Source organism: Platalea leucorodia, assembly GCF_965183815.1.
Source record: "Platalea leucorodia genome assembly, chromosome: 1".
Classification (NCBI taxonomy): domain Eukaryota; kingdom Metazoa; phylum Chordata; class Aves; order Pelecaniformes; family Threskiornithidae; genus Platalea; species Platalea leucorodia.
In genome coordinates this window covers 85,637,344-85,662,117 of record NC_138823.1, presented here as the reverse complement: position 1 = coordinate 85,662,117, position 24,774 = coordinate 85,637,344, and the positions used below count along the sequence as shown (strand labels likewise).

General features: G+C 36.4%; 1 protein-coding gene across 2 annotated transcripts in view; it reads left to right on the top strand.

Annotated features, from left to right (window-relative positions):
- CDH12 (cadherin 12) overlaps positions 1 to 21,329 on the top strand; it is a gene marked incomplete at both ends in the record, with an annotated part of 167,766 nt that extends 146,437 nt beyond the window's left edge. For both annotated transcript variants that reach the window (XM_082310084.1, XM_082310083.1), the window contains 5 exons: positions 1,397 to 1,533; positions 8,908 to 9,029; positions 10,581 to 10,698; positions 15,697 to 15,948; positions 20,830 to 21,329. In XM_082310084.1, the coding sequence (XP_082166210.1) occupies positions 1,397 to 1,533; positions 8,908 to 9,029; positions 10,581 to 10,698; positions 15,697 to 15,948; positions 20,830 to 21,329 (1,129 nt within the window). The remainder of the gene's footprint in view (positions 1 to 1,396; positions 1,534 to 8,907; positions 9,030 to 10,580; positions 10,699 to 15,696; positions 15,949 to 20,829) is intronic.
- Positions 21,330 to 24,774: the final 3,445 nt, after the last annotated feature.

Here is a 24,774-nt window from a genome sequence, read left to right as displayed (position 1 = left end):
GGATTTTCTTGTGATTGTGAGTAAATAAAATGCCTCCAAAGGAGCACGGTACCTTATTTGCAATTTTTTTTGCTATTCAAGTCTTCTTGAGCTATTGGCATTCTTGAGTCCCAATCGGAGATGTTTTCTTCAGGAATATGCCATATACCCCTTTCTACAATTGTTTCTTTCTACAGCAGTAAACATAGTGTTTATCGTTATATTTCTTATATATTCTTTCCATAAATCACACTAATCAGAGAAGAAAATACTAGCTTTTATCCTTATTCTCACGGGTTTACATGCAATGAGGTGTCATAGGCACAGTCCTCTGGCCTTTATGATCTTCTAAATGTACTTGATGTTGAGTGCCATTTTGTTCTTATTGCCTACTGCTCACCAATGGCTTTCTCAATTTCATCCTGCCTAGCTTTTGAGAAATATCATCAAGTTATGAAGAGACTAACAATGACAAGGAAATTAGTACCTGGCAGCACTGCATCAGAAAAATTATTTTTCTGTTATGATTACAAACAGTAGCATCAAATGTGAAAATAGATTTTCAAGTTAATTAACATTTAAGGGAAATGGGTTTGGAATAATTATCAGATTGCTTTTAAGCAGCTATGTTTACAAGCACATCTCTGCTTTCTAAGTCCTTGCTAGGGAAAAATAACAAATAAGTATATGTTTGAATCTGGTCTACGTTCATAGCTTTTTACAAACAAAGGCTCAGCAGAACAAAAAAACAATGGTATTCCCCTGTTCCTCACAGCTCCAGTGAAAGTGAAAGTTGCCTATCCTTCCCAAAGGCAAAGAGTCTTTTATTGCTCCTATGTATGTGGGCGAATAACCACGCTCTTCTCCATCTCCCGTACTGTGACTCTTCCAACATCCCTTAGGTGAGGGATCTTTGAGCAGACTGTGCCAACAGCCTGTATACATCCACTAAGACACCTCTCTGAAAGCCCAGTGAGGCTACTTCCAGCCTATTTCGGCTATAAATGGATGTAAAGAGACTAGATCTGATTCACTTTTCATCACTATTCATACCTTAAGCACTATTTCACATACCTCTTCTCTTTTTCCCTCTAAGCTTATCTCGTGCGTTCCAAAGTGACTGGTATAAGTGATCAGGGTCACAGAAGCTGTGCATCAACTTCGTAGGAGCTCAAAGATTTCAAATAATCTGAACACCAGAAGTACTGAATGTTTTATTATACCCCATTTTCCCTTGAGCATTCCAACTCTGCAAAAAATAAATAAACAAATCATTCTTTATTGTCTTCTTCCTGCAAGGGTGGTAATAACTGGGAAGAGAAAAATAACAAAACTTGAGCTAGCTAGACTGCTGTTTTTATAAATGAGTAATCTTTGCACATTTGTGTCTACTTTGTTTAATATTTTTCACATACAGATATTTCATCGATTGGAAGAATGATGTGGACAGCTACTTTACAATAGATGCTACTGAAGGAACCATTGCTACTAATGAATTACTGGACAGAGAAAGCACAGCACAGTACAATTTCTCTATAATTGCAAGTAAAGTTAGTAAGTATGACACAAACTGAATTAATATGCTAATGTAGTATTTTTTTCAGAATATAGTGCTCAGGCATAAATATGCTGTGAAGAGTGCCTGTATTGCCAAGAGATTATTTAAGAAGGCCCAATAGATATCATTTTGCCAGACACTGTGAGGCTGTGTGATGTTCAAACAGCCCTGTATAACAAGGTTTTTCTAGTAGCCCTCATGTAGGCACAGTTCCCTCAGAAGCTGAAAAACATTCCGTCAGCATGAAGAGTATGAGGAGCTGTATGGAGACTTTCCAATTCTTATTTCTGATTTTGCAATTCACTCCATATGAAATTAGGTTAATAAAATAACAGGTCTGTCAATCTGCTTTTTGAAAGTAGGAAAATTTAAAGACTCATTTGTTTCTCAGACAAAAAGTACACTAAAATTGAGTCAAGATTTAAGGCCCTAAATGAACCAGTGTGCTGCATCTTTGCTCTTGTGTTTTCTCTCTGCCCAAGACTTTATGCCTAACCACTTGTTTTCTTTTCCTATATGATTTGTGGTGGGGTTTTTTTTGTTTCTTGTTTTTGTGTCTTCTCCTACATAGATTTTTTTTTTTTAATAAGAACTCCCTTCTTCCACTGTATTATGTAGCTGCAGCTTTCTTCATTGCCATCTGTCTGTGTAGTGTTCCTCCTTCATGATCCTGTCAAACTGAAACTCTCATAGTGTATACCACCCTTTGAATACAAGTCTTTCGGTCAGTTAGCAGTTGTGTAAAGGCCACAGAAGTCTTTCTGTTGACATCAACAGACTGTAGAAGAGGAACCCTGCTGTATTTCCTATTCATTCTGTACTGTTTACGTGTCCAGAAATGCAAGTTTCTAAAGCAAAGGACATGTTTTTCTCAATGTATTGCTTGGCAGTGATTCTTCAAAAAATACTACATGCTACTAACAGGAAGAGGGAGATTTTGGACGTAGAGAAGGTAGACATTATTTAAAATAAAAAAATAAATTCTCAGTTCTAGTTATCTCAAAAAGAACCATAAGCTCACTCCCTGGAGCCTGAAAATATAATGAGGACACCAGTCAAATGAAAATTTGAATTTTATCCGTAGCTTGGAAAAGGAATACAATAACAGAGGAAACTAATCTATCACAAGTGATTGAATATATGGAGACACATGTGCATGTGTATATTGACAGAAAGTCCAGCAGAACTGTAATTTGTTTCCAGAGAAACTGAAAGGCAGGTAGATGCAAAGGGGAGGTCTCATAATGGTCTATGTTTCAGTAAAGCTTAATTATTTAGATTTATTGGTGGACAAAGAACATTTGAGATTTGTAAATTTTTTCTGCAGTAAGGCAGTTTTAGTAAACTTGGTGTGAATCTGTTTATTATTCCCAAGAGTAATTAAAGCTAGCAAAAACCTTCAAGTCTACTTGTCTGTGCACCTTCCTGGCACATATATAGTAATATCATGTTTATGTAGAGCTGTATCATGTAGGCTATATTATGGAATTCCCAATTTTAACAATTGCTTAGTTAAGAATCTACACCTAAGACATATTTATGATTCATTTCAGTATACCTCAAGATATTTATACATTGACCATTATCCATAGCATTAAAAACAATTGCCATACCAGTACTACACCAGTAATTGGCAATATTTTGGCGGATTTGAGGTATACTAACTGTCAAAACTTTATATGCAGTTGTCTGACTAAGAGCTAGCACAGAAATAAAGGCTGAGGTTTGAGGGATGACACACTGCACATAACCAAAAAAGGTTACAGAGAAGAGAAGAAAACAAGGGGGAAAAAAACTACTATAATTGAAGAATTTCTGCTATCAAAAAAATTGCCATTCATTCAGTGCTGATGTAGAAACACTGAAACTGTCATCTCTTATTAGTGAAAAAGTGCACTGAACAGTGCCTTGACATGATTACCTAAAGAAAGTGATCCGGTATTGCAATCAGTTGCATAAACTTGTCTCAGGAATGGACACTATTGCTACCTAAGTATTTTCAGTTCTCCATGACCTTGTCTCTTTAAAATAAACAGACTCCAAGCTAGTAATAGGCATATTAAGTTCTGTTACTTAAAAAACTTTATTGCTAAAATTTTTGCCTTCTCACTGTGAGAGAAAAACAAAACATTCCCACCTTTTAGACACATCCTAATGGTCATTCTGCAAATTATCTTTTCTTGAACAGGCCAATTATAAACAAAGACCACCAGCTCTATCCCCATCAAGTCAGAGAGAAAAATAAATTAAACTGGCTTTGCCATCATTCCCCTATATGTGGAAAATGATGCCAAGGTCATGAGCAGGCTTGCATGGACTCCCTGCCTATGCCTTAGCCCTGGGGCCTTCTAAGTGATCGTTTCCCTTTGTTCTTCTGTAGCCTCAAAATGAAACCCTGTGCAAATCACAGATGATGTTTGTGCTACATTTTTTCTCACAGCCAGTAAAGTCTTAAAGTAATATTATGACTTTTGAGCAATCACGTTACCTTTCAAACAATGGCACAAATGGCACGCAGTTTAGATATCTAAACATAGCAGCAGGCAATTGATAAATGTAAATGTAGATATGGATGTACCATTTATACTTTTCTTACAAGCTGATAAATCTATTATTAGCACTAAAGCACCAGAAGCTATAATTTTTAAAGGAATACATTTCAAAAATAAGGCAGAAGAGAATTACCTTGTGTTTATTAAAGTAACCTTTGCTGATACCGCCTATTGCGGAGAAAAAAAAAAGTCTTGTTCAAAAGCCTGGTTGCTTGGGAATTTGTAAATGTTTTCATGTCCAGTGTCCTCATTCTGCATTTATACGACATATATATTCATATTTATATATGTACCGAGATTATTCTTCCCTAAACTCCAGATCCTGCCCCTTCATCCCTGCCTACACCAGACATGGTTCAGGTTGGCAGCTTAAAGAGAGGTAGAACTGGGACCCTTAGCAAACAGTTAATTATGAAATCTGCTTGTCTTAGGCTTGCTTGTGTCAACTTGAACACTCACAGCCGGGGAAGTCCTGGTTACCCAGGAATAACACAGTATATCTTGCATATGGGCAGTAGCTGCTGGTTCCATGTAGGGAACTGGGATAAGGGAAGTTATTCTACCCAAGTTATGCAATGAAAAGCTCTGACTATGTATCATTATACTTTGATGTTTATTTCTAACCCTGAAAAAATTCCAAACATCTGATCTTAACACTGTCTGGGAATCTGTCTCCAAATAGCAGTGCAACTGACTCTTGAGAACATCTCAGAGCTGTACCCAGTGTGGACTGATGGATAGCCTACTGTCATGTTTAACACAAGACACCATAACTTTATTCTCACTCTTGTTAAAGAAGCCTGTCCCAAAGTAGAAATATTTTTAAGTGGGAGATGGATGATTGTTCTGCTGACACACAGATGATGACACAGAACTGAAGGCAGCTGAAGGCAGAAGGTCCCTTACGCATCCGTAGAAATAAAAAAATCAACCTTTATATAGAACAAAGTGCATAAACAGGGAGGGGATACTTCAGACTCACATTTTTCCCCCATTTCACTTCCCAATTTCTCCATACTTCTTTTTGCTCCCTGACTATATTTCATTGTAGGTTTTTTTTCTTCTTAGAGTAAACACCCTAGTAACCTTCATGGTTGATGTTTCTGAACATTTTTGATCCCACAGACTCTGTCCAAACTAATAAATTAAACATGGTTTGCATTTGTTTCAAGCACAAAGGCCAGCTGGTACAGAGTAGCCTATTTCTATGACATTAAACACTCTTACCTTCCAAACAGGTTGCCCACATGTAAATCGATTTTTTGAGAGTGGTCCCTTACCCATACTAACTCCCAGAACATGCATGTGAATCGTCTGCAAGACCACTAGTTGCCCCAGGCCAAAACTGTGCCAAGGGGTCCTGTTATAACATAATGGTATAAAAAATCACAGTCCAGTGCTCAAAAAGTTGCCCAGTGTGCTGCTCACTTACCTAGTATGGAAATGGTTTTTGCATCTTACAAAAGAGGAAATAGATTTACAAAAGAGGAAATAAATAAGATGCATAAGATCTTATTTCAGCTTTCCTGTCCTCAAGGCGCTAGTTAAGGTTGAAAATCAATGTAAAGTAACCGTAATCCTTCCTGTCCAAACCATCTTCCCAACTCCTCTAACTCTAGGCCCCAATTTTATGAATGCTAAAGAAACCTCAGCTTAAATCTCAAGATGGGGTTTATCTTCTCCTCCATACCATAACTGGGATTAAAGAATCACCAGTTCTCAATGGTCAGTATCTATTTTCTCAGATATCTTGGATTTTCACAAGTTCATTAGTCAAAGTATTCTACATATGTTCTACTACTGTAATATCCTTGAACCATAAAGATGTTAACAGATGATGGTACTCAAGCCAAAGAAGGAAGCAGGGTTGTCGGTGTCTTACAGACAGGAAAACTGAGGAAGGAAGAAGCTAATTACTTGCCTGTATCTTACAGGCAGAATTGAAACCTGAAATCAGTTTCTTAATTGCTAGGCTAATGATTTAACCAACTTGTCTTCTCATCTGTGTAATCTGGGTCTAAAAGGCATGAGCAGATGTTTTCAGTGACTCACTCACTGATACCAGCATATATGTCACTGGTGTGCTCACAGGGCTCAAAAACATTTGATTCTGAGACAAATAGCAAACAAAACAAAAACAGAAAAAATGGAGGTCAAGTGTGCAAAGTGGTATTTGAAATGCAATTCTTCAGCCTTGTTCAGATCAAGTATTACAGGTCTTTGCAATTATATATGAATTCAAAGCTGTACACAATCTTCTTGCAGTCTTCCTTTATATACACGAGTAGTTCAACTGATATCAGTGCAAACCAGAAAGAAAATTAATCACGTAAATAATGAAACCCAGAAGTAGGTTCACATTATGCTGTAGTAATTCTGTTTACTTTCATGTTTGATTGTTGCTGACCATTCATGCAAGGTAAAATTCTACCTTGCTAAAATACTTAGCAATATAAGCTTTGTCCTCTAATATATCTTTCAAAGAGTCATGGAAAATAAATCACAGGCCATCAGTGAGAAATAAATGTAAGAAGTATGCTCATATTCGTGTATATTTCCAAAACATGTTACCCTATTGTGATTTTAGGGAAAGGCAAAATGTCAAATCCCTTTGTTCATTTCAAAAATATACAGTCCCATATTAAGTACACTGTTCCAATAAGCTGAAAAAATAATTTATGTGAAATACTTCAAAAAATATAGCCTAAAAAGGCTTCTTATACAAACTGATATGTGTAATAGAAATTATCACAGTTAGCTAATATCTCCCATGTACATGATGCATAAATTTTGAATACATTCATTCTTTTACTGGAAAGGCATTGTTAACATATTTCTAAGAGGAAATGAACTAACATCTATGCCTGTACTTTCATGGCAATGCATTAAAGTCTAATGTGTTTGAAGGCTGTACCCTGAACTCCTGCTGTTCAGTATTGTTCAGTACCTTAAAGACACAGAAACTAAAGTAAAACCTGAGTTACACTGTGTGAGTTTCTGTATTCTTTGCAGCAGGTACCGCTAGAAGGGAAGTTTTAAGTTAGGTTGCTTCTGCCAGTAACTGTGTGAACTTGACCTACTCAGGGCTTTTCTGATCTCTGTATATATTCAGAGTTGGGGTCCTGTCCTCTACAGATTAAAATAACTTCTTAGTACTTTTTTGTTTCCTATTATACAAAGGAACTAATTCCACTGTGACAAGCGATCTAGATTTCTTCTGGTTCTTTGGGCATCTAAAGAACCACTGCCTAATTCCCTGCTGCTAGACCAAACTGTCGTCTTTCATACTGCACAATGCCTTTCTCCACGGAGACATTCTGTAAGGATGATGCTGAACTGGAAATGAATGAGGATTAAAAAAGATATTACTAGATATGGTCACTATTAATTAGATATGTTCAGAAGAAGGAACTACAAATATTGTGTGATTTGGATAGTGGTTTTTTGTGGGGGGTTTTATTAGATTCCAAGCTGAGTTTGTAGGATGGTCAGTTTATCCACTACTTGTAAACAGATAAAGCACACTTCTACTTGCAGCTGGTCCTACTTAACTAGGACATCATTGAGGAATAACTTTTGGCTTTGACAGAGGCCTCTTGAAAACACTTCATTTAGTAGTTCCTAAGAAAAAGAAAGAAATAATGTAAAATTTCTACAGTGCCACCATGAAAAGACTTTGCCCTTTGCTGTGTTAGTTATAAACAACAGAAATGCAAAGGTTTATACAAACTATGAACAAAGCAGCTAATGCAAATAACTGGGAGGGTCCATTTATGTCTGAAGATTCAGGAAAACGGTTCCTGTACTTAACCATGACCCCATGATGTCACTCCTACACCACCCTGATTCATAGCATGGATTTCTTGAATAGTTAACTGTGTCTGTATAGTGGCTGCCACTCTTCTTAAATGCAAAAGGATAAAAAAATTATCCTTTTGACTCACCAGCTAAATTGTTTTTTATGTATCTGCTATCTTGCAAGGGGTCTCAGCATAAAGTAAAAGAGAATATTGTCTGTTTTGTATTGAATTTGTGTCTCCTTTCTGTCAGACATTGCATTTATAGGTAAACTTGTTTATAAAATGTGTCTAGTGACTGATGAAGATTGTCTGCGCTGGTAGGACAATGAAAAGAAGCATAACATATACTGTTTTTCACCATTGCTTTTGCACAAAAGTATTTGCTGCTTGCAAATACTTATGCAGTTAAAGAAATAACTGTTACAACATAGCCAAATGGTTTAACCACAAGTTGAATGCTAGCTCTACATGTTTCACTGCTAAATTTATCACTGACTTTGTCTGGCTTTCCACAAGATTTTTCTTTATATGTTTCTCTCTTACTTTTCTCCATCTTCTAAATGGGTATGCTCCACTTACTTACCTCCTTAATATCTTGAAGATGTAAACAGTGGCTAAGTAATAAATACTGATTTTCTGCATTCCATTGTGGAAAACAGAATTCTGTTCTAATCATTGGAAGCATTTTCCACAGACTCCATGAAAAGTGATCTGAGAAAAGTTTGCATCTTTAATTACAGGTACAACTTCAAATTCTTTAATTTATACTCTGATAAACATAATCATGTTGATTGATTCCTTATTCCATGAAGAGTAATGGATCAAAGTCTGGTACAAGACGATAAGAAGTTTGCTTCCGATTTTTCCTTTAGTACAAATCAGAAATAAACGAAAGTAAAGGGCTTTTAGAAGTCACAGTACTGGGATCAAAACAGTTTATGACAGCTCATGGGTACTGGTGATGACAACAAACATAAATAGTATTCCTTAATGCTTTTCTCCTCAAAATCATTTATAGGTAACCCACTATTAACCAGCAAAGTCAACGTTATAATAAATGTCCTGGATGTCAACGAGTTTCCTCCTGAAATTTCAGTTCCATATGAGACATCTGTATGCGAAAATGCCAAACCAGGACAGGTATTTCAAATTTGTAATGCTTACTATTTTGCTTTTTCTTTCCGTATTATTTACAGCAATAGAAATTTTGGGGTTTGAAAATGACATCATGGTTAGAATTCTTTTACAAATAAAATGTCTATGTTGGAAATACCTTTTGAAATTCTGTTTGTTGACCTTTATGGTCTATTTATGGTCTATTTATTTTTATTGTCCCTGATTATATGGGCCTGAGCCACCCTTTACTGCGCATTTAATAGCTAGGACAGGAGAAAGAATCCCTTCCTTAAAACCACTTAAATATAAGGGTAAAACTGCAGTGAATAAATGGAGTAGGATGGATTACACACATTTCTGTGTCCTATTCTGAGAAAAAGAATCTACAACCCCAAAGACAATCCCCCTGAAAGGTTGGTTTTATAAGCAGTTTCAAATATACACTGCAAAACCTATTTCAGATTCAGAATATCACCTTGTACCATGAGTGAAGCCAGTATTAATAGAGCTGGCTCCAGAAGCTGTTGGCACGTGCTCCTTCTGCACAAAATTTGTGCAATTAAACAGAGTGCTGGAAAGCACCAAGGCCAACTGTCATACATATTAATAGCTAATACTGTTTCCAAGACAAAACTTGTAACTTCAACTGTTCAACGTTGAGAGTTGCCAACCATGGAAGGAACATATTCAGCCTGCTGTGTAATCAGTGACTTCTCTTTATATGTATGTAATATGTAATCAGTCCATGTAATTTTTATTGCCTTTATTACAGATTTGTCCATGACCTCACATGATATTTGTACCTCATCTTTTCTTTTCTTTTTTTTTATATGTTTCAACTAACTACCATACAACCTAATTTAACCTCTAGTTTGTCAGATACCTTTAGTTAGTGCCTTATCCAGGCACTAACAATAGAAAAGGGAACCTTTTACAGGGAAGGCTGAGATAAGCACTGAGCTGTCAAAAATTATAAATATTTAGACCTTTGTTACATAAAAAAATGCTTTTCTTTTAAAAGATCAGTGGCAACCCTACTATGAAACATTTTAACTGCTCTATGCTTACCTGAAATCTAGCAGATAGGACTCTGGGACCCAAAAGTTCCTTCACGCCGATATGGTGCAGACCTTTCAACCCTCTCTGCTTCATTTCAAGCTGTAAATTTAGGGTGCAGCTTTTGTTGTAGAAGTACTACAACAGGTACCAGTCGTAACAGTGATAGTAGTAGCAGTAGATAAAGTGAACTGCCTTTAAGTAATCACTCACCTGAAAACAGTCACTAGTATTTTGATACAAAACCCAAACATTAAATACTTCTGCTATGAATATAGGGTAAATCTTTCTGATTTCCTTCAGATATGTGAAAGTGAGACATATGGAGACGTCATGAGTCATCTGGAGGCTATAGTATTCAGACTTCTTGCCTCCACTGTCCAATATATTAGGGGAATGAGAGTAATCCAGCAGAATTTCACTTTCATTGTTTCATTTGACGTTCGCTTTGCACTCCTACAAAACTGCCTCTTTTAGAAGAGTGAACTGACTTCAGAATTAATCTTAATCTGGTTTCAGGTGATACAGACTGTCACTGCAGCAGACAAAGATTTGTCACCAGCTGGGCAAAGGTTTTCCTTCAGACTGTCAGCTGAGGCTTCCAACAAACCAAATTTCACAGTCCTTGACTACAGAAGTAAGTTGCTCACCCATATCTCTCTTTCAAAGCAGCAGGCTGTGATTATAATGACAAATATGATTACTTTGTATTACAGTCATGTCTACAGACTTTTTTATTTGACATTTCTAATTGTTGAACTATCTAGGACATATATTAATATAAATTCAGGTCTTGCACCTTTTCTCATTTTTAGGGGACAGGAATTGTCAGAACATCAAAGGCTGAGATTTCCCTACAGGCCTGCAAAAACACTGCTACCTGTTTTATTTTCTTCCTTTTATCATTCAGTATCTCAGGAAGAACTCATGCCAATGCAGGTATACCTTTAAACAAGGTACTATTGCTGCCTTGTTTAAATACTATTACTTTGCTAACTGTTCTCAAAGTACCCATCTATTGTGCTTTCTGGAGGATGCATAGTTCTGCAGAAGAATTAGTTCTAAATATGGACAGTGCTGCTGCAGTATAACATTCCACAACACTCAATAATTTGTAGACTTATATAATTAACATCTCTGATTTTCCCCCCAATTTTTGTCATAGCTGATCGTTTTTTTCATTTTCACTTGAATGCTTTTGACAAACGGCAAAGAACAACCCAAGATGAAAAAATTGATCTTTTTTCCTATCATAAACATCTTCAAGCATGTAGTCTTGTGAACAGACACAGCTAAAACATCATAACAAACTGTAGTAAATTTTCACCACTAATTACTTTGATCAAATAAGGAAAAAAATTTAACGATGAGTTTATCAGCTATTAGGTGATCTTTAAAGAACTGTGATATGATAAGCTTTTCATAAAAAAGGATTTACATTACTCTGCAAAGAAATAACACCTAAAGCCATCCAATAAAGTTCAGTAACATTCCTTCGCCTATTTAACTATGTAGGTTATAAGTATTACTTTTAAGAAAAAGGATGTAATTCTTAATTTTTAAAAAAATTTATTAATTACATTTATTATTATTTTTAATTTAAATTTGAGATGATACTGAGTATGATGTAAAGGTTCCTTTCTTGAGAATTAAGTAACCCAAGGCCTAAAAAGTGTTAGACATGGATAATACACAGAATGAAAAAAATTGCAGAGGCTACTTATTTAGCCTTTTTTACAACCATTTACATATATGACTTACATTATTTTTGAAGCCATACACTTTTGTCAGTGTTAGGTGATACAAAATTAAAGCCAACAGAATAAGCACAACTATTGATCATGAAGACCTTGATCATTAAGAAAGTTCAGGAAGAAATATATTTTAAACTGCAGAAAAATAAACTGTGCTTATTATCTCTTTTTATATAGCTTCTCTGTGAAGATGACAAGACAATGACAAAAATGGTTTGTTCCCAAACTTATTTTATCTTAGTAGATCATAGATAGCTAAAAACATTTTACAGATGAGCAAAGCATTTCACTTAATTATTTGTAAATACAGTATATAATGAAACCATAATAATTCATAGTATTGCAGACATGAATAATAGTAACTTATGAAACAAAAAATGTGTACATCAGCATTCTATCAGAGGCCATTCAAATAGTTTTCTTGAGACAGACAGCTCAATGAATATGAAGGGCAACGTTACAATGAATTCAAGTCACCTTACTTCTATTCTTGGAAGATTAGGTCATTACTCTTCTCCAGAAGTGCTTAGTCTAAACAGTTTGGTTTTAAAAGCTACTAGTATTTTAAAATGTTGTGGCATTTCAATATCTAACTAGAATTATGCCAGGCAAGATTTAAATTATTTTCAGCTGTGTCCCACTGGACTTAAAATTTTGGATAATGCTTACGTTTGCTTCCCCTTAATCCTGCACTGTAGTTTCTGTTATTTTCTGTTCCCTACTTAGCTGTTGGTAGTATTTCCTTGGAAATCTCAGCATGATGAACTTTGCTAGTGATTACAATTAAAAAGAAAACAAAAAGTTCTCTATATCTTAACAGAAGAAGGAAAATATACCTCTTTAGATCTTCCTCATATTTTACATGAATTACTTTAATCTTTTCACTTGTCAACACATTTGAAGGACCATGTGGGTAGTATCTTCATAGTTATGTAGCCTTATAACATGAATACTGTGTATTTCTAAATACCTTTGCTCTTTTGGTCAAGATTTCTTTAAAGTAAGAGCTTTTATTTCTTTCTTTCTGCCCATTTACTAAAATACCCTTTAATTTCACCAAGATTTTTTTTTTTTTTTTCAAATAATTTCAAAGTATTGTTTTAAATATAAGTCTTTCAGTTCTTCTCTGGTCATTTTAATGTATTTAATTTCTCAAAAGAATCTTTAAACTTAGAAAGGCTATACAGTAAGTAAACTCAATGACCTTGCTCATTTACAGCTTTTGTGAAGTGTGCTTAGCATATAATTTTGGTGAGAAAATTTCTCAAATATTATTAGATAATTAAATTTCCCTTTTTAAACCAGTAATGTTGACACCAAGATGACTTTGGATCTCAGTAGTCTGTTAATAAACTTTCTCTACTGTATAAAAAAAAATCCAATATTCCCATAAAAAATGGAATTAGAAACCACCAAGACACACAATTTTTCATGGATAAATGTTTGTTTATGTGTATATGTACCTACATATACGCTCTTAAAAGCATTTCTAAATAGTCACTAAAAAAGAAGAAAGAAGTACACTGTTTATTGAAACATAAGGAAGACAGAAAAAAAGGTTTTGCGGAATATTTTCCAACCACAAAAATTTTTTTAACTTTTGATGATTTTACAGAGCTATTAGAAAAATCTGTCCAAACAGAAACTCTATACAATATTTTTAATATCTTCTGCCTTTTGTTTGCCAAAAAGGTGGAAGGTCTGCCCTGTGCACAATTTAGAGTTATAATAACACAACCTTATTTTCACTACAGAAACCTTCAAAAAACATAAATACTATTATCCTTTGAGTTAGCAATTATGTTAGTACCAAAAGGTACTTTGTGAAAGGAATTTTGATTTTTTTTTTAGGAAAAAATCTTGTTCACTGTCTTACAATTAACGCTTTTACAAGTAAAGTTGTCATTTAACGTTTTTAAACACATCAAGAAGCCCAATAACCAGTGCTATTCTATAAAGCTAAAAATCATGGGTGGTGTGATATTACAGCAGGTGTAACATGTTTGTAGAGCACCCAAGAGAACAAACTTTTCTAGGTTCCATACTTCTCAGAATATAACTTAATGAGGACAGAAGCAAGACGGAAGCTCAAGGTGGCCATTTGGAGTCTTTATAAATATAAACACAGGGAAATGTTATGTTTCTAGACTATGCCTTCAGCAGCGCCGGGACCAAACCACCAGCTGTGAATATAAGTGAGAGGCCCTGACAGAGCTGGTGTGCTTCCAGCTGAACTGCCCACCTTCCTCTTTCCACTTTGCTGGCCTCACTCTGCTCCCTAGCGGGCTGCTTCCCTGCCGAGCACACTCAGTTGCTCATGTAAGGGAGAGAATTTTCCTTCTCTCCAGACTGTCACACACATCCTGAAAATGAATCTATTGCCAACAGACTGAAGAACCAGAAGCTGTCTCAGCTTCAAACTGCAGCTCCAGGCTGCTCTGTGTAGAGTTCAAACACATGCCTGTGTCCCTATTTTCAAAAAGACCCTGACCAATTGAAAGGCGTCATAGAAGAGCAACAAAAATTGTTCAAAGTAAAGGACTTAAGAGCTTGATCTGTTTGATTTTCCTCAAAGGAGAATGGAAAGTCATTTGGTGGCATTGTAACATGTAGTAATCTTCAACATTGCAATTAGAAGAAAAATAAAAGAATAGAAATAATTCTATTAATAGACATGGAAATAAGAATAGAAATAAGAATAAGCTGGATGACTCCAAATCAGATATAAAACTCTTTATACAGTGCAGATAATTAATCATAGAAAGAACAAGCTGAATATGGAAGTCAGTTTGATTCAAACAATTTTGAGACATTTTTCTTTTTCAAAACTAAATGTCGCTAAACTTGACATGTCCATGTGCCATGTTTCAGTTTGATAAAAAGGGGACTTCTGAAATAAACATTTTGTCAGTCAAGAGCTTTCTCAACAGTGTTTGATCATAACATATCTGATTTTAGATATTTAGGGTTCCTTCTTATTGTCTGTAATAAGAGCTGCACACAAGTATTTGAGTGTTGAATTCAGAGTCCTTAATCCTACCTAGTGACAAAACTCCAGGAAGGGATGAAAGTCATAACATGGACAGCAAGTGACCTCTTCTAAAGATATAGTAAAGCACATGGGTGAGATGGCAAAAGGGTCACTGCTGCAGGCTACCTTCGTTCAGATCTGTCAGCTAATTAATTCCCTGCTGATTTCATTTTGGTTCTGCTTTCAATGTAATTCTTTTAAATTGCACATCATTTCCTTGCTACTCTGTTTGATTCAAGAAAAGCAGCGATTACTGGATATCTACTGCCAAGAAATTACAAAATGTAACTTCTAGGGCTTCTGAACACATTCATGATTAATTGATGGAAAATGTACTGATTATAAAGTACTCAGTTCATTTCTGTATTTATTTTTAATGGGGCAGGAAAGTTGAAGGGGTTTTGCATTTTGTCTAGGTATATTACTTTCAGTTTTAAGGGAAATTAATTAATTAATAGAGACTTGATTTTAAATCCATGGGCAATCAAAGTCCTTTGGACCACAGGCTTGGAATATAAGGAGATAAGGAGAAAAGAAAAACTGAAAAGCCTTCCTAATCTAATACCTGTAATGCTTTTTTAAATTATTATTTATGTCTTCTTTGAAATTTTAGCTGTCAAGCTAACAAGTTTACAATAAACGGAATATTATTTAATGCTCTGCAAAAAATAGCTGTACCAGTCAGAATACAACACCTTCTGTAATGATAAACCAAGGCAATTACATGAAGCATGTCATCCACTGAGTTTCAAAAATGGAATAGCTGCCTATTACTAAAGGTGATACAAACTACAACGGTGAACTGAAGCACAAAATAAAAATCCTGTAATGACTGTGTCATGTTTTACAGACAACACTGCTGGGATTGAAACCAGGAGAAATGGTTACAGCAGAAGGCAACAAGAGCTGTACTTTCTTCCAGTAGTAATAGAAGATAGCAGTTACCCTGTCCAGAGCAGCACAAACACAATGACTATCCGTGTTTGCAGATGTGATTCTGATGGTACCATCCTGTCCTGCAACGTGGAAGCAATCTTCTTACCAGTAGGCCTCAGCACAGGAGCACTGATTGCAATCTTGTTGTGTATTGTTATACTTCTAGGTTAGTTCTCATGAAACCATGTGAAGTACATTACTCTGCTTATTCACCTGTGAATTAATTTACATTGTTATTAGCTTCATCTATTGTTTATCAAAAGCCATTGAAAATGTGTGGCTGTTTATGAGAACTTTTATGCTTCTATGTTTCTAGAAAAGCATCCCAAAGCACTGACCATGACCATGACTCTGCTAACACCTACGTATTTCTTATTGCATGAAGAGAACCAGTTTCAGTGGAATCCAAAACATAATATTTTCTCTGAAACAGTTTTGTTTAAGTACTTTTCTTGAAAAATTAATATTTTTAGATTAGTACTAACGTAGACAAGTCCTACTGATAGTAACAGCAGTAAGGATTTAGTAAGGGCCTTTATTTAATTCTTCATGGCAATTTGAGGAAAAGGAGAACAAAGAAATGAGAGAGGAGAAAATAATTGTAATGTAGACTGTGACTGGCTTGATCTGTCTGAACCTTTACAGGAATATTTTAATTTCAGGCAGGCATTGATTCCATAAGGTGGCATCGTCATTTGATCTACATTATATTTAAATATTGCCTTATTTACAGCATGCCCAAAGCAGTCAATACTCATGTGCATCCTACTTACAATATAGCCTTAATGAACTGACAATGAAATAAAAACAACTTTGTATCTTACACAGTCACAATATGGGCTGCAGAAAGCAGAATCTTACAGATGCTAGCCTATGTCTCTTTTTGATACTAGTGGGTTTCCTAGATCTCATGCTTATGTAGGTCTACTGCCTAGGCAAAAATAGCTGCAGACACAGAATATAACATATGGATACCTCTGCATTTGGATATTATAGTAATTTACTACTTAAGTAAATTACTACAGGCTCAGGGTTACCTAAATAACTTCTGAGTAGCAGTGGTTAAAAGTCAGGATATCTGCCCTGTGTAAAAATTTCATGTTGTGAGAAAAATGTTGTTTCAAATCAGAATGAGAATGGCAAATGGAATAAGAATTAATAACAAATACAACCATTCTGAAGAATTTAAAAACAAAACAAAACATTAGGTCAGTTTTTCGGAAGCAAGAAGAATGTTGTCTCCTTTAGCACAATTCCTTGGGACTACTTTTTTACGTTTAGGGGTTTCCTAGGTAAAAGCAGTCAGGGGTGAGCCTCAGCATCAAAGAAATTCCATTGTGAAAAAAGCTTTAACTTATTTTCACACAAAGAGATAAGTCAATTAGGGTTCTGTCTTAAGGCAGGATTCCCAGGATATCTAACCTCTCTGTTACAGAGCAAAGTGCCTAGAAGCCCTAAACACATAGCTGTAGCAAAGCCTTTCAAGTTGCCACCTTTGTGTCCAGTAATCTGGATAGTGTGAACTATGCAGCAGAGAGCTTGGTGCTCTTGGTACAGAGATCATTTACAATGGCAGAGTATCTGGGGAAGCAGGAGTACCTGAAGTCTGAATTTCCCCCAGATTTGCTAGGTCATAATGGAGGCCTTCAACAGAACTGTGTTGATGTTTCCTAATGTTTTGTTGAAATGAATACAATTTTTATTTAAAAAAACCCAGCACATTCAATCAAAAATAATTATGTCAAAGAACTCTTTACCAGATCTGCTGCTGATTGATGCTCTTAGCACATACAAAACTAATGAAGATATTTTAATTCCTGCTTTGCACAGAATGCTAGATAGAATTACTCAGATTATGTTTGGAAAAGAGGTTTTGGTCCTTTAATAACTCCTTTTGTTCCAATCAGCCTGGCAATATTACCCAGAAAAACTAATGTATAAATAATGAGATCTCCAGTGCTGTGTGTAACCTAAGAGAATGGCATTTATCTTATATCCAGACTTTCTCCTTACTATTCCATTGATCAATTTAAAAACTGCTTTTGGATTTTCATTTCTTGCTGTGAACCTGGCCTGACACAGAGTCATTAAAATTTTAGTTGAAGTCATTCTTGTCGAACTCATTTCTACACAAAAGACAGTCAATATAGTACCAGAATCAGGAGTTATCTTAGGCCACACAAGCCTGACCATGAATTTATAACCATTGCAACTCCTGTATTCATTATTGTGTTACTTCAACAACAGCACTTAGAACACTGTCATTTCTACCAAAGGCAGTTAGGGAATTAGAAATAACAAAAAGGCCAGTTTACTACAAGCAAATTTTGCATTCAATGAAATATATCTCCAAAGACAAACTATTGAAACCTCCCCCCCACACACAATCTGATTGCCATTGAGTTGTCATTTGGAATAAAAACAGTTTGTAATATTTTATATTATATAGAATCACAAAATCACAGTTGGAAGGCACCTCTGAAGATCATCTAGTCCACCCTCCCTGCTTACAGCAGAGTCAGTTAGAGCAGGTTGCGCAGGGACAAATCCAGTTGAGTTTTGAATATGTCCAAGGATGGACACAACACAACTTCTCAGGGCAACATGATCCAATGCTTGACCATTCTGACAGTAAAGAAGCTTTTTTCTTACGTTTTAATGGAATTTCCTGCATTTCAATATGTGCCCATTGCCTCTTATCCTGTCACTGGGCAGCACTGAGAAAAGCCTGGCTCCACCTTCTTTAGTTCCATCCATCAGGTATTTATATGCATTGATAACATCCCCCTGAGACTTCTCTTCTCCAGGGTGAACAGTCCCAGCTCTCTCAGCCTCTCCTCATATGGCAGATGTTCCAACCCCTTAATCATCTTTGTAGTTCTGCACTGGACTCAATTCAGGAAGTCCATGTCTGTACTGAGGAGCCCAGAACTGAACCCAGAACTCCAAGCGTGTCTGACCAGGGCTGAACAGAGGGGAATGATCACCTCCCTAGACCTGCTGACAATGCTTTTCCTAATGCAGCCCGAAATGCTGTTGGCCTTCTTTACCACAAGAGCACACTGCTGGGTCATGGTGAACTTGTTGTCCACCAGGACCCTAGGTCCTTCTCTGTCAAGCTGCTTTCCAGGCAGTCAGCCAACAGCACCTACAGTATGCGGTTATTCCTCTCTTTGTGCAGAACTTGGCATTTCCCTTTGTTGAACTTCATGGGGTTCCTGTTGGCCCATTCCCCCAGCCTGGTGAGGTCCCTTTGACTGGTGGCACAATCTCTGTTTTGTATCACCTGCCAACTTTCTGAAGGTGCACTCAGTCCCATGATCCAGGTCATTTATGAAGATGTTAAACAAAACTGGTCCCAGTATTGACCCCTGGGTTACATCATTAGTGACTGGCCTCCATCTGGTCTTTGGGCTGTTGATCACAACCCTTACAGCCTGGCAGTTTTGCTAGCTTTGCAATTCACCTCACTATCTACTTGTCTAGTCTTTCTCAGTTTTTCTGAGAAGGTTGTTATGGGAGACAGCATCGAAAGCTTTTGCTAAAGTTAGGATGACATTAATGCACTTTTCTCCCTTCATCCACCAGTCACCTCACTGGGGAAGGCTATCATGTGGGTTAAGCACAATTTCACCTTCATAAATCCATGCTGACTACTCTTGATCCCCTTCCAGTTCTTCATAGGTTGGAAAATGGTTTCCAGAATTATTTGCTCCATCACTTTCCTCAGCATCAAAGTGAGGCTGACTGGCTTGTAGGTTCCCTAGATTATTCTTGCCTTTCTTGAAGATAGGGGTGACATTTGCTCCAGTCCTCAGAAACTTCTTCCAGTCCCCATGACCTTTCAAAAATTATCACAAGTGGCCTCACAATGACATCAGTCATATCCCTCACCACTCATTTGTGCATCCCCTCAGGTCCCATGTCCTTGCATGTGTCCCATTTGTTCAAGTGTTCCCTAACCTGACCCTCTTCCACCGAGGATAAGTCTTTCTTGTTCCAGACTTTCCCTCTGGTTTCAGGGACTTGGGATTCCTGAAGGACAACCTTACCAATAAAGACAGAGGCAAAGAAGCCATTGAGTAGGCTGGCCTTTTCTGTGTCCTTTGTCAACAGGTCCCCCGTCCCATTCAGCAGTGGGCCCACATTTTCCCTACTTTTTTTTTTGCTGCTGTTGTACTTGTACAAGCCCTTCTTGTTGCCATTCATGTCCCTCGTGAGATTCAAGGCCAGACGGCCTTTGACTTTCCTAACCGCATCCCTGCATATTCAGACAGTCACTGTATATTCCTCCTGGCTCACCTGTCTCTGTTTTCATCTCTTATATGCCTCTCTTTTTATCTCTGAGTTTAGTCAGGAGCTCCTTATTCATCCATGCAGGCCTCCTGCTGCTTTTGCTTGATTTCCTGCTCATCAGGATGGACCACTGTTGACCCTGGAGGAAGTGATGCTTGAAAATCAACCAGCTCTCCTGTACCCCTTTTCTCTCCAGAATCATATCACATGGGATTTTTCAAAGCAGATCCCTGAAGATTTTTCAAAGCAGATCCCAGAAGGCCGAAGTGTACTGTATAAAAAGCTGAAGTAGGATTATTTTTTCTCCATCTTAAAGATTCCTTTTTTTTTTTTTTTTCTCTTTAATACTGTGGGTTTTTTTTTCTCTGCAGTGTGGAAATTTGGAAATTGTTCTCTATTTTGCTATGGAAGACATTTAAAAAAAAAAAAATCCCATCTGTCTGTCTCTCTGAACTAAAAAGCTGAAGTCCTGTCCAATTCTATTTGTTCGCAAAGCAAGCCAGTAGGAAAATTATTTGTTACCTCCTTCAGCAGCACAGCAAGCACTAAGGAGTTAGACTCATACATCAAACAACAAATGACTTTTCATTGGCTAGAGCACTGCTATTTTTAAAAGAATAGTAGGAGCATATCTTCTAAGGAAAAAGTCCCTTTGATTGCTTGCAACTTTCAAAGGAAGATATAATGATATATCATCAGAGTACCAAATTATTTCTGTGCATGTCTTAACTTCAGTTTCCTCTTGTTACAGTCATTGTGGTACTGTATGTAGCACTACGGAGGCAGAAGAAAAAAGACACCCTGATGACCTCTAAAGAAGACATCAGAGATAATGTAATCCATTATGATGATGAAGGAGGCGGAGAAGAGGACACGCAGGCTTTCGACATAGGTGCCCTGAGGAATCCTAAAGTGATTGAAGATAACAAAATACGCAGAGACATAAAACCAGACACCTTGCGTTTTCCACGTCAGAGACCACCAGTGGAAGATAACACAGACATAAGAGATTTCATTAATCAAAGGCTGCAGGAAAATGATGTAGATCCAACTGCACCCCCTTACGATTCCTTGGCAACCTATGCTTATGAAGGAAATGGATCTGTTGCAGAGTCTCTCAGCTCTATAGACTCCCTTACTACAGAGGCAGACCAGGATTATGACTATCTGAGTGACTGGGGACCTCGCTTTAAGATCTTGGCAGATATGTTTGGAGAAGAAGAAAGTTATAACCCTGACAAAGTCACTTAAGTACAACTACAACCGTGAAATAAAAAGAAAAGTAAACCCACAACAAATTTAAAAGATAAACCTAAGCTTTATAATAGGACAGGATTCCTTTGATTATAAAAGACAGCAACTGTTTCCAGCAAGTTACTACATTTATCATACTGTCAGTTTTGGTTTAATCTGCGAAGGAAAGATAAATCCTGTAATATACACAGTTTTTTGTTGTTGTCATTTTGTTACTCTGGAATTACACTGAGACAAGCTCAGGCCTACAAGGTACAGTTTACTGACCCGACTTAGAAAGAAGATAGCTTTCTGGCATCACAGTGGAAGAGTGGTAGCTTTTTCGTAATTCCACTAAAGTGCCTATTGAAACTTTTATCATTTAAGTGGTAAAGAGTCTGCTGTGATGGTGTTACAAAACTGAATGGTAAATTGGACAAGAACTTTAAGACAAGAAGCAATAGCAACATGCTGACTTCTTTTAGAACAAGGATGGAGATCACTTCCTGAAGTATATCTAAAACTAAGGGGGGATGTATGTTGTGTTTGGGGGTTATGTTTGTTTTTTTAAAAGAAGAAAACAGTATGTCAAGACATCATATTTCTTCTTCCAAAATTTCACTTAAAATTTAAATTTAAAATGCTGTTGCTCACTCTGAAGATGTAAAGCCCAAATTAAAAAGGAAAAGATCTTAGCATACATCAATGAATATTTAAAATGTTCATGCAAATATTACATTTTTCCAAAATAATAAAAATATGAAAGCAGCTATTCCTTTATGTGAAGGAAATTTCCCTTGGCTCCCCCTCTTCTTTCAAAATTATTCTATTATTAAAACATAAAATGGAGAGGGTTTTTTAGGAGTGTTATTGTATTTTTAGTACCAAGACATTTTTTCCCTTGTAAGTGTCACTAAAGAAGTATATGTAAAGAACTCCACATCACTTTTCTTTGCAATTAGATTGTTACTCTGTAGGTACTATAGGCATACATATTATAGAGGTAGTTATTTTTCAACTGACCATCTGCTATAGTTCAGCATATCATTGTATTTCATTGTCAGACCCACATCAAACATTTTAGAAAGCCTTTTCAGCATGGAAACCTTATTAATTTTGTTCTTGCCAAGATACTAACAGAGGCAGAATAAAAATATAAAACAGTATGTTTGCCCACACTTTATGTACATAGTCATGCATAAACATAGCTGTACAGGTAACAGAAGTACAGATATGCGCAAGGCATTATGCCATGGAAGATCTGTAAAACTATTTCATCTGACTTTTTCTGATGATCTAAGGCACAGACATTTTGTAAGAAGACAATGGTTTATGGCCCCCTAAGTGCATATATCCTTATATTCTCCTTCTAAAATCTCTGCAGTGCTATACAATCTGCTTAAGCTCTACTCATGATTAATGGCACTGGCAAGGTCAGCCAGAGTCTTTCATGAGTTAGAAGTCTTTTATTCACCTCAGGTCTACAGCTTACTTTTTATACTGCTGAAGAATTAACTATCAGATATAGTTATCTCACAAGTCTGATATTTACATACACAAAGTTCCCTTTACTCTCTTGGGGAAATGTAAAGGTATTTCAAAGTTGTATAAATTAAACTCCCAATGAGACTTAAAAAGGGGCATAGTTTAAACAAGTTTTGAATCGTTCAGTACAATTGGACAGGGCTGCATTAAAAGCATGATTGGTGTAGCTTCTACCAGCAGAGTGCTGAGGAAGAGACCAGCATATGGTAACAAGAAAAGTTTGCGGATTTTTTCATTATCAGCAAAGGTATCCTATGTTCCCTGAAAGACAAACTAAGCCAACAAAAGCTCTCTTCTCACAGGACAGAGAAGCAGATGGAGCGGCGGGGCCCATTTGCCAGCGTAGCAATTTTCGCGTGGAAGGTGATGTTTTTAATTTTCGCACACCTTGACAGCATAGCAGAGGCAACTTGATAACTGCAGAATGGGCCTAAACCAGAGCTCTGAAAAGAAAAAGAAAAAAAATTGCTACTAGTTACTACACAGGTTTGATTCATATAAAATTCACACTTGTGGAGGTAATTAGCAACGCTTCCTCATGTAACATATGCATGGCAATGCTTCCTACTCTGCTGCCACAGGTAAAATCAGCGTCTGACACTGCTCATTTACAGATCTGCAATCCTGTAGCCAAACTCTGCTCTTAGTAACTGTATTAGTCCTTTACATGTATTTCACTAGTAAAGTCAACAGAAGTGAGAGCAGTGTTTGACTTTTTGACATCACGTGGCATGCTTGCTCCTGGGAAAGTTGTATTTGTAGTGGATACTGGGTGAACATTAGGTCTCTCAGATAGGTTGGCATTTGCTCTAAGCAGGACAATCTGTATGAAAGCCTGACTTCCAAAATGGGTAGACAGAAAATGTGGTCTTAAACATGCTGCTACACACAATCCATATTTGAGAGTGAGTTGTTGTATGTTAAATTAATACCAAGTTGAATACCAAATGCATATTTTTGACATTTAAGAGGTTTGTAACTGAGTTTCTATCACATAATTAATAAACCTCCAGGAAGATTTGAAAAAAAAAAAAAAAAAGGTATGTAATTACTAATGCAATTGTCCAATAAAATCATAATTAAAATCTTTTAAGACCTTTTTTTAAAGAGTGATTAAACAATTTTAAATTAACAGGGGTATTTTTTTGTAAACAGCTCTATAGAACAAATGAAAAGAATTGCTTTTCATTTATACATAACCTGGGATCCAGGAAATTTGTGTTTAATTCCATGTTCTCTCACTCTCTTTTAAAAAGATGCTTGTCAGGTTTTTAACACCTTATTTTTTAAAAGATAATTAGACAAATATGAAATTTACAAGATTTAAAATATGTCAAGGCATCACAGATGACATGAAGCCAATGGGATTAAGGAACCTCAGTGCATTTGTAAATTTTATCGGATAACTACTTCAGTTTTTAAGCACTACATCTTCAAAAAAGCTCTACAAACCCTTGCACAATCAAGATATTAAAGAGGATGTCTGTCTTTCGATAGTGGAAAGAGCCATAAACCTCCAATTCTATCAGAGTGACAGGAAGCTAAGATAATGCTTGAAAGGCACAGAAGGGATAGAATTGAGAGAACTACTTTTGTTTAAATTTCCAAACGTAAGATACTAGTGCACAAACATCTAGCATAATCTTAAATGTCTCAACAGTGCCCTCCCCCGCCAATCACAAGACATTCCATAAAATGCCTTCTGCACGTGAGGGCACTGAAACACTTCACTGGCACAAAAAAAATCCATGTTTTAAGTTAAGTAGTTACGACATGGACTAGTGGTCCTGAAATAAAAGTCTAAATGTAAAGCATTCAGCTAACACGGGACGTATCCAAGGAAATCTAGCCGATAAGCTTCCATTGTGGACATACAGAACTGAAGAGAAATAGGTGACAGAATATTTGAAAGGAATTT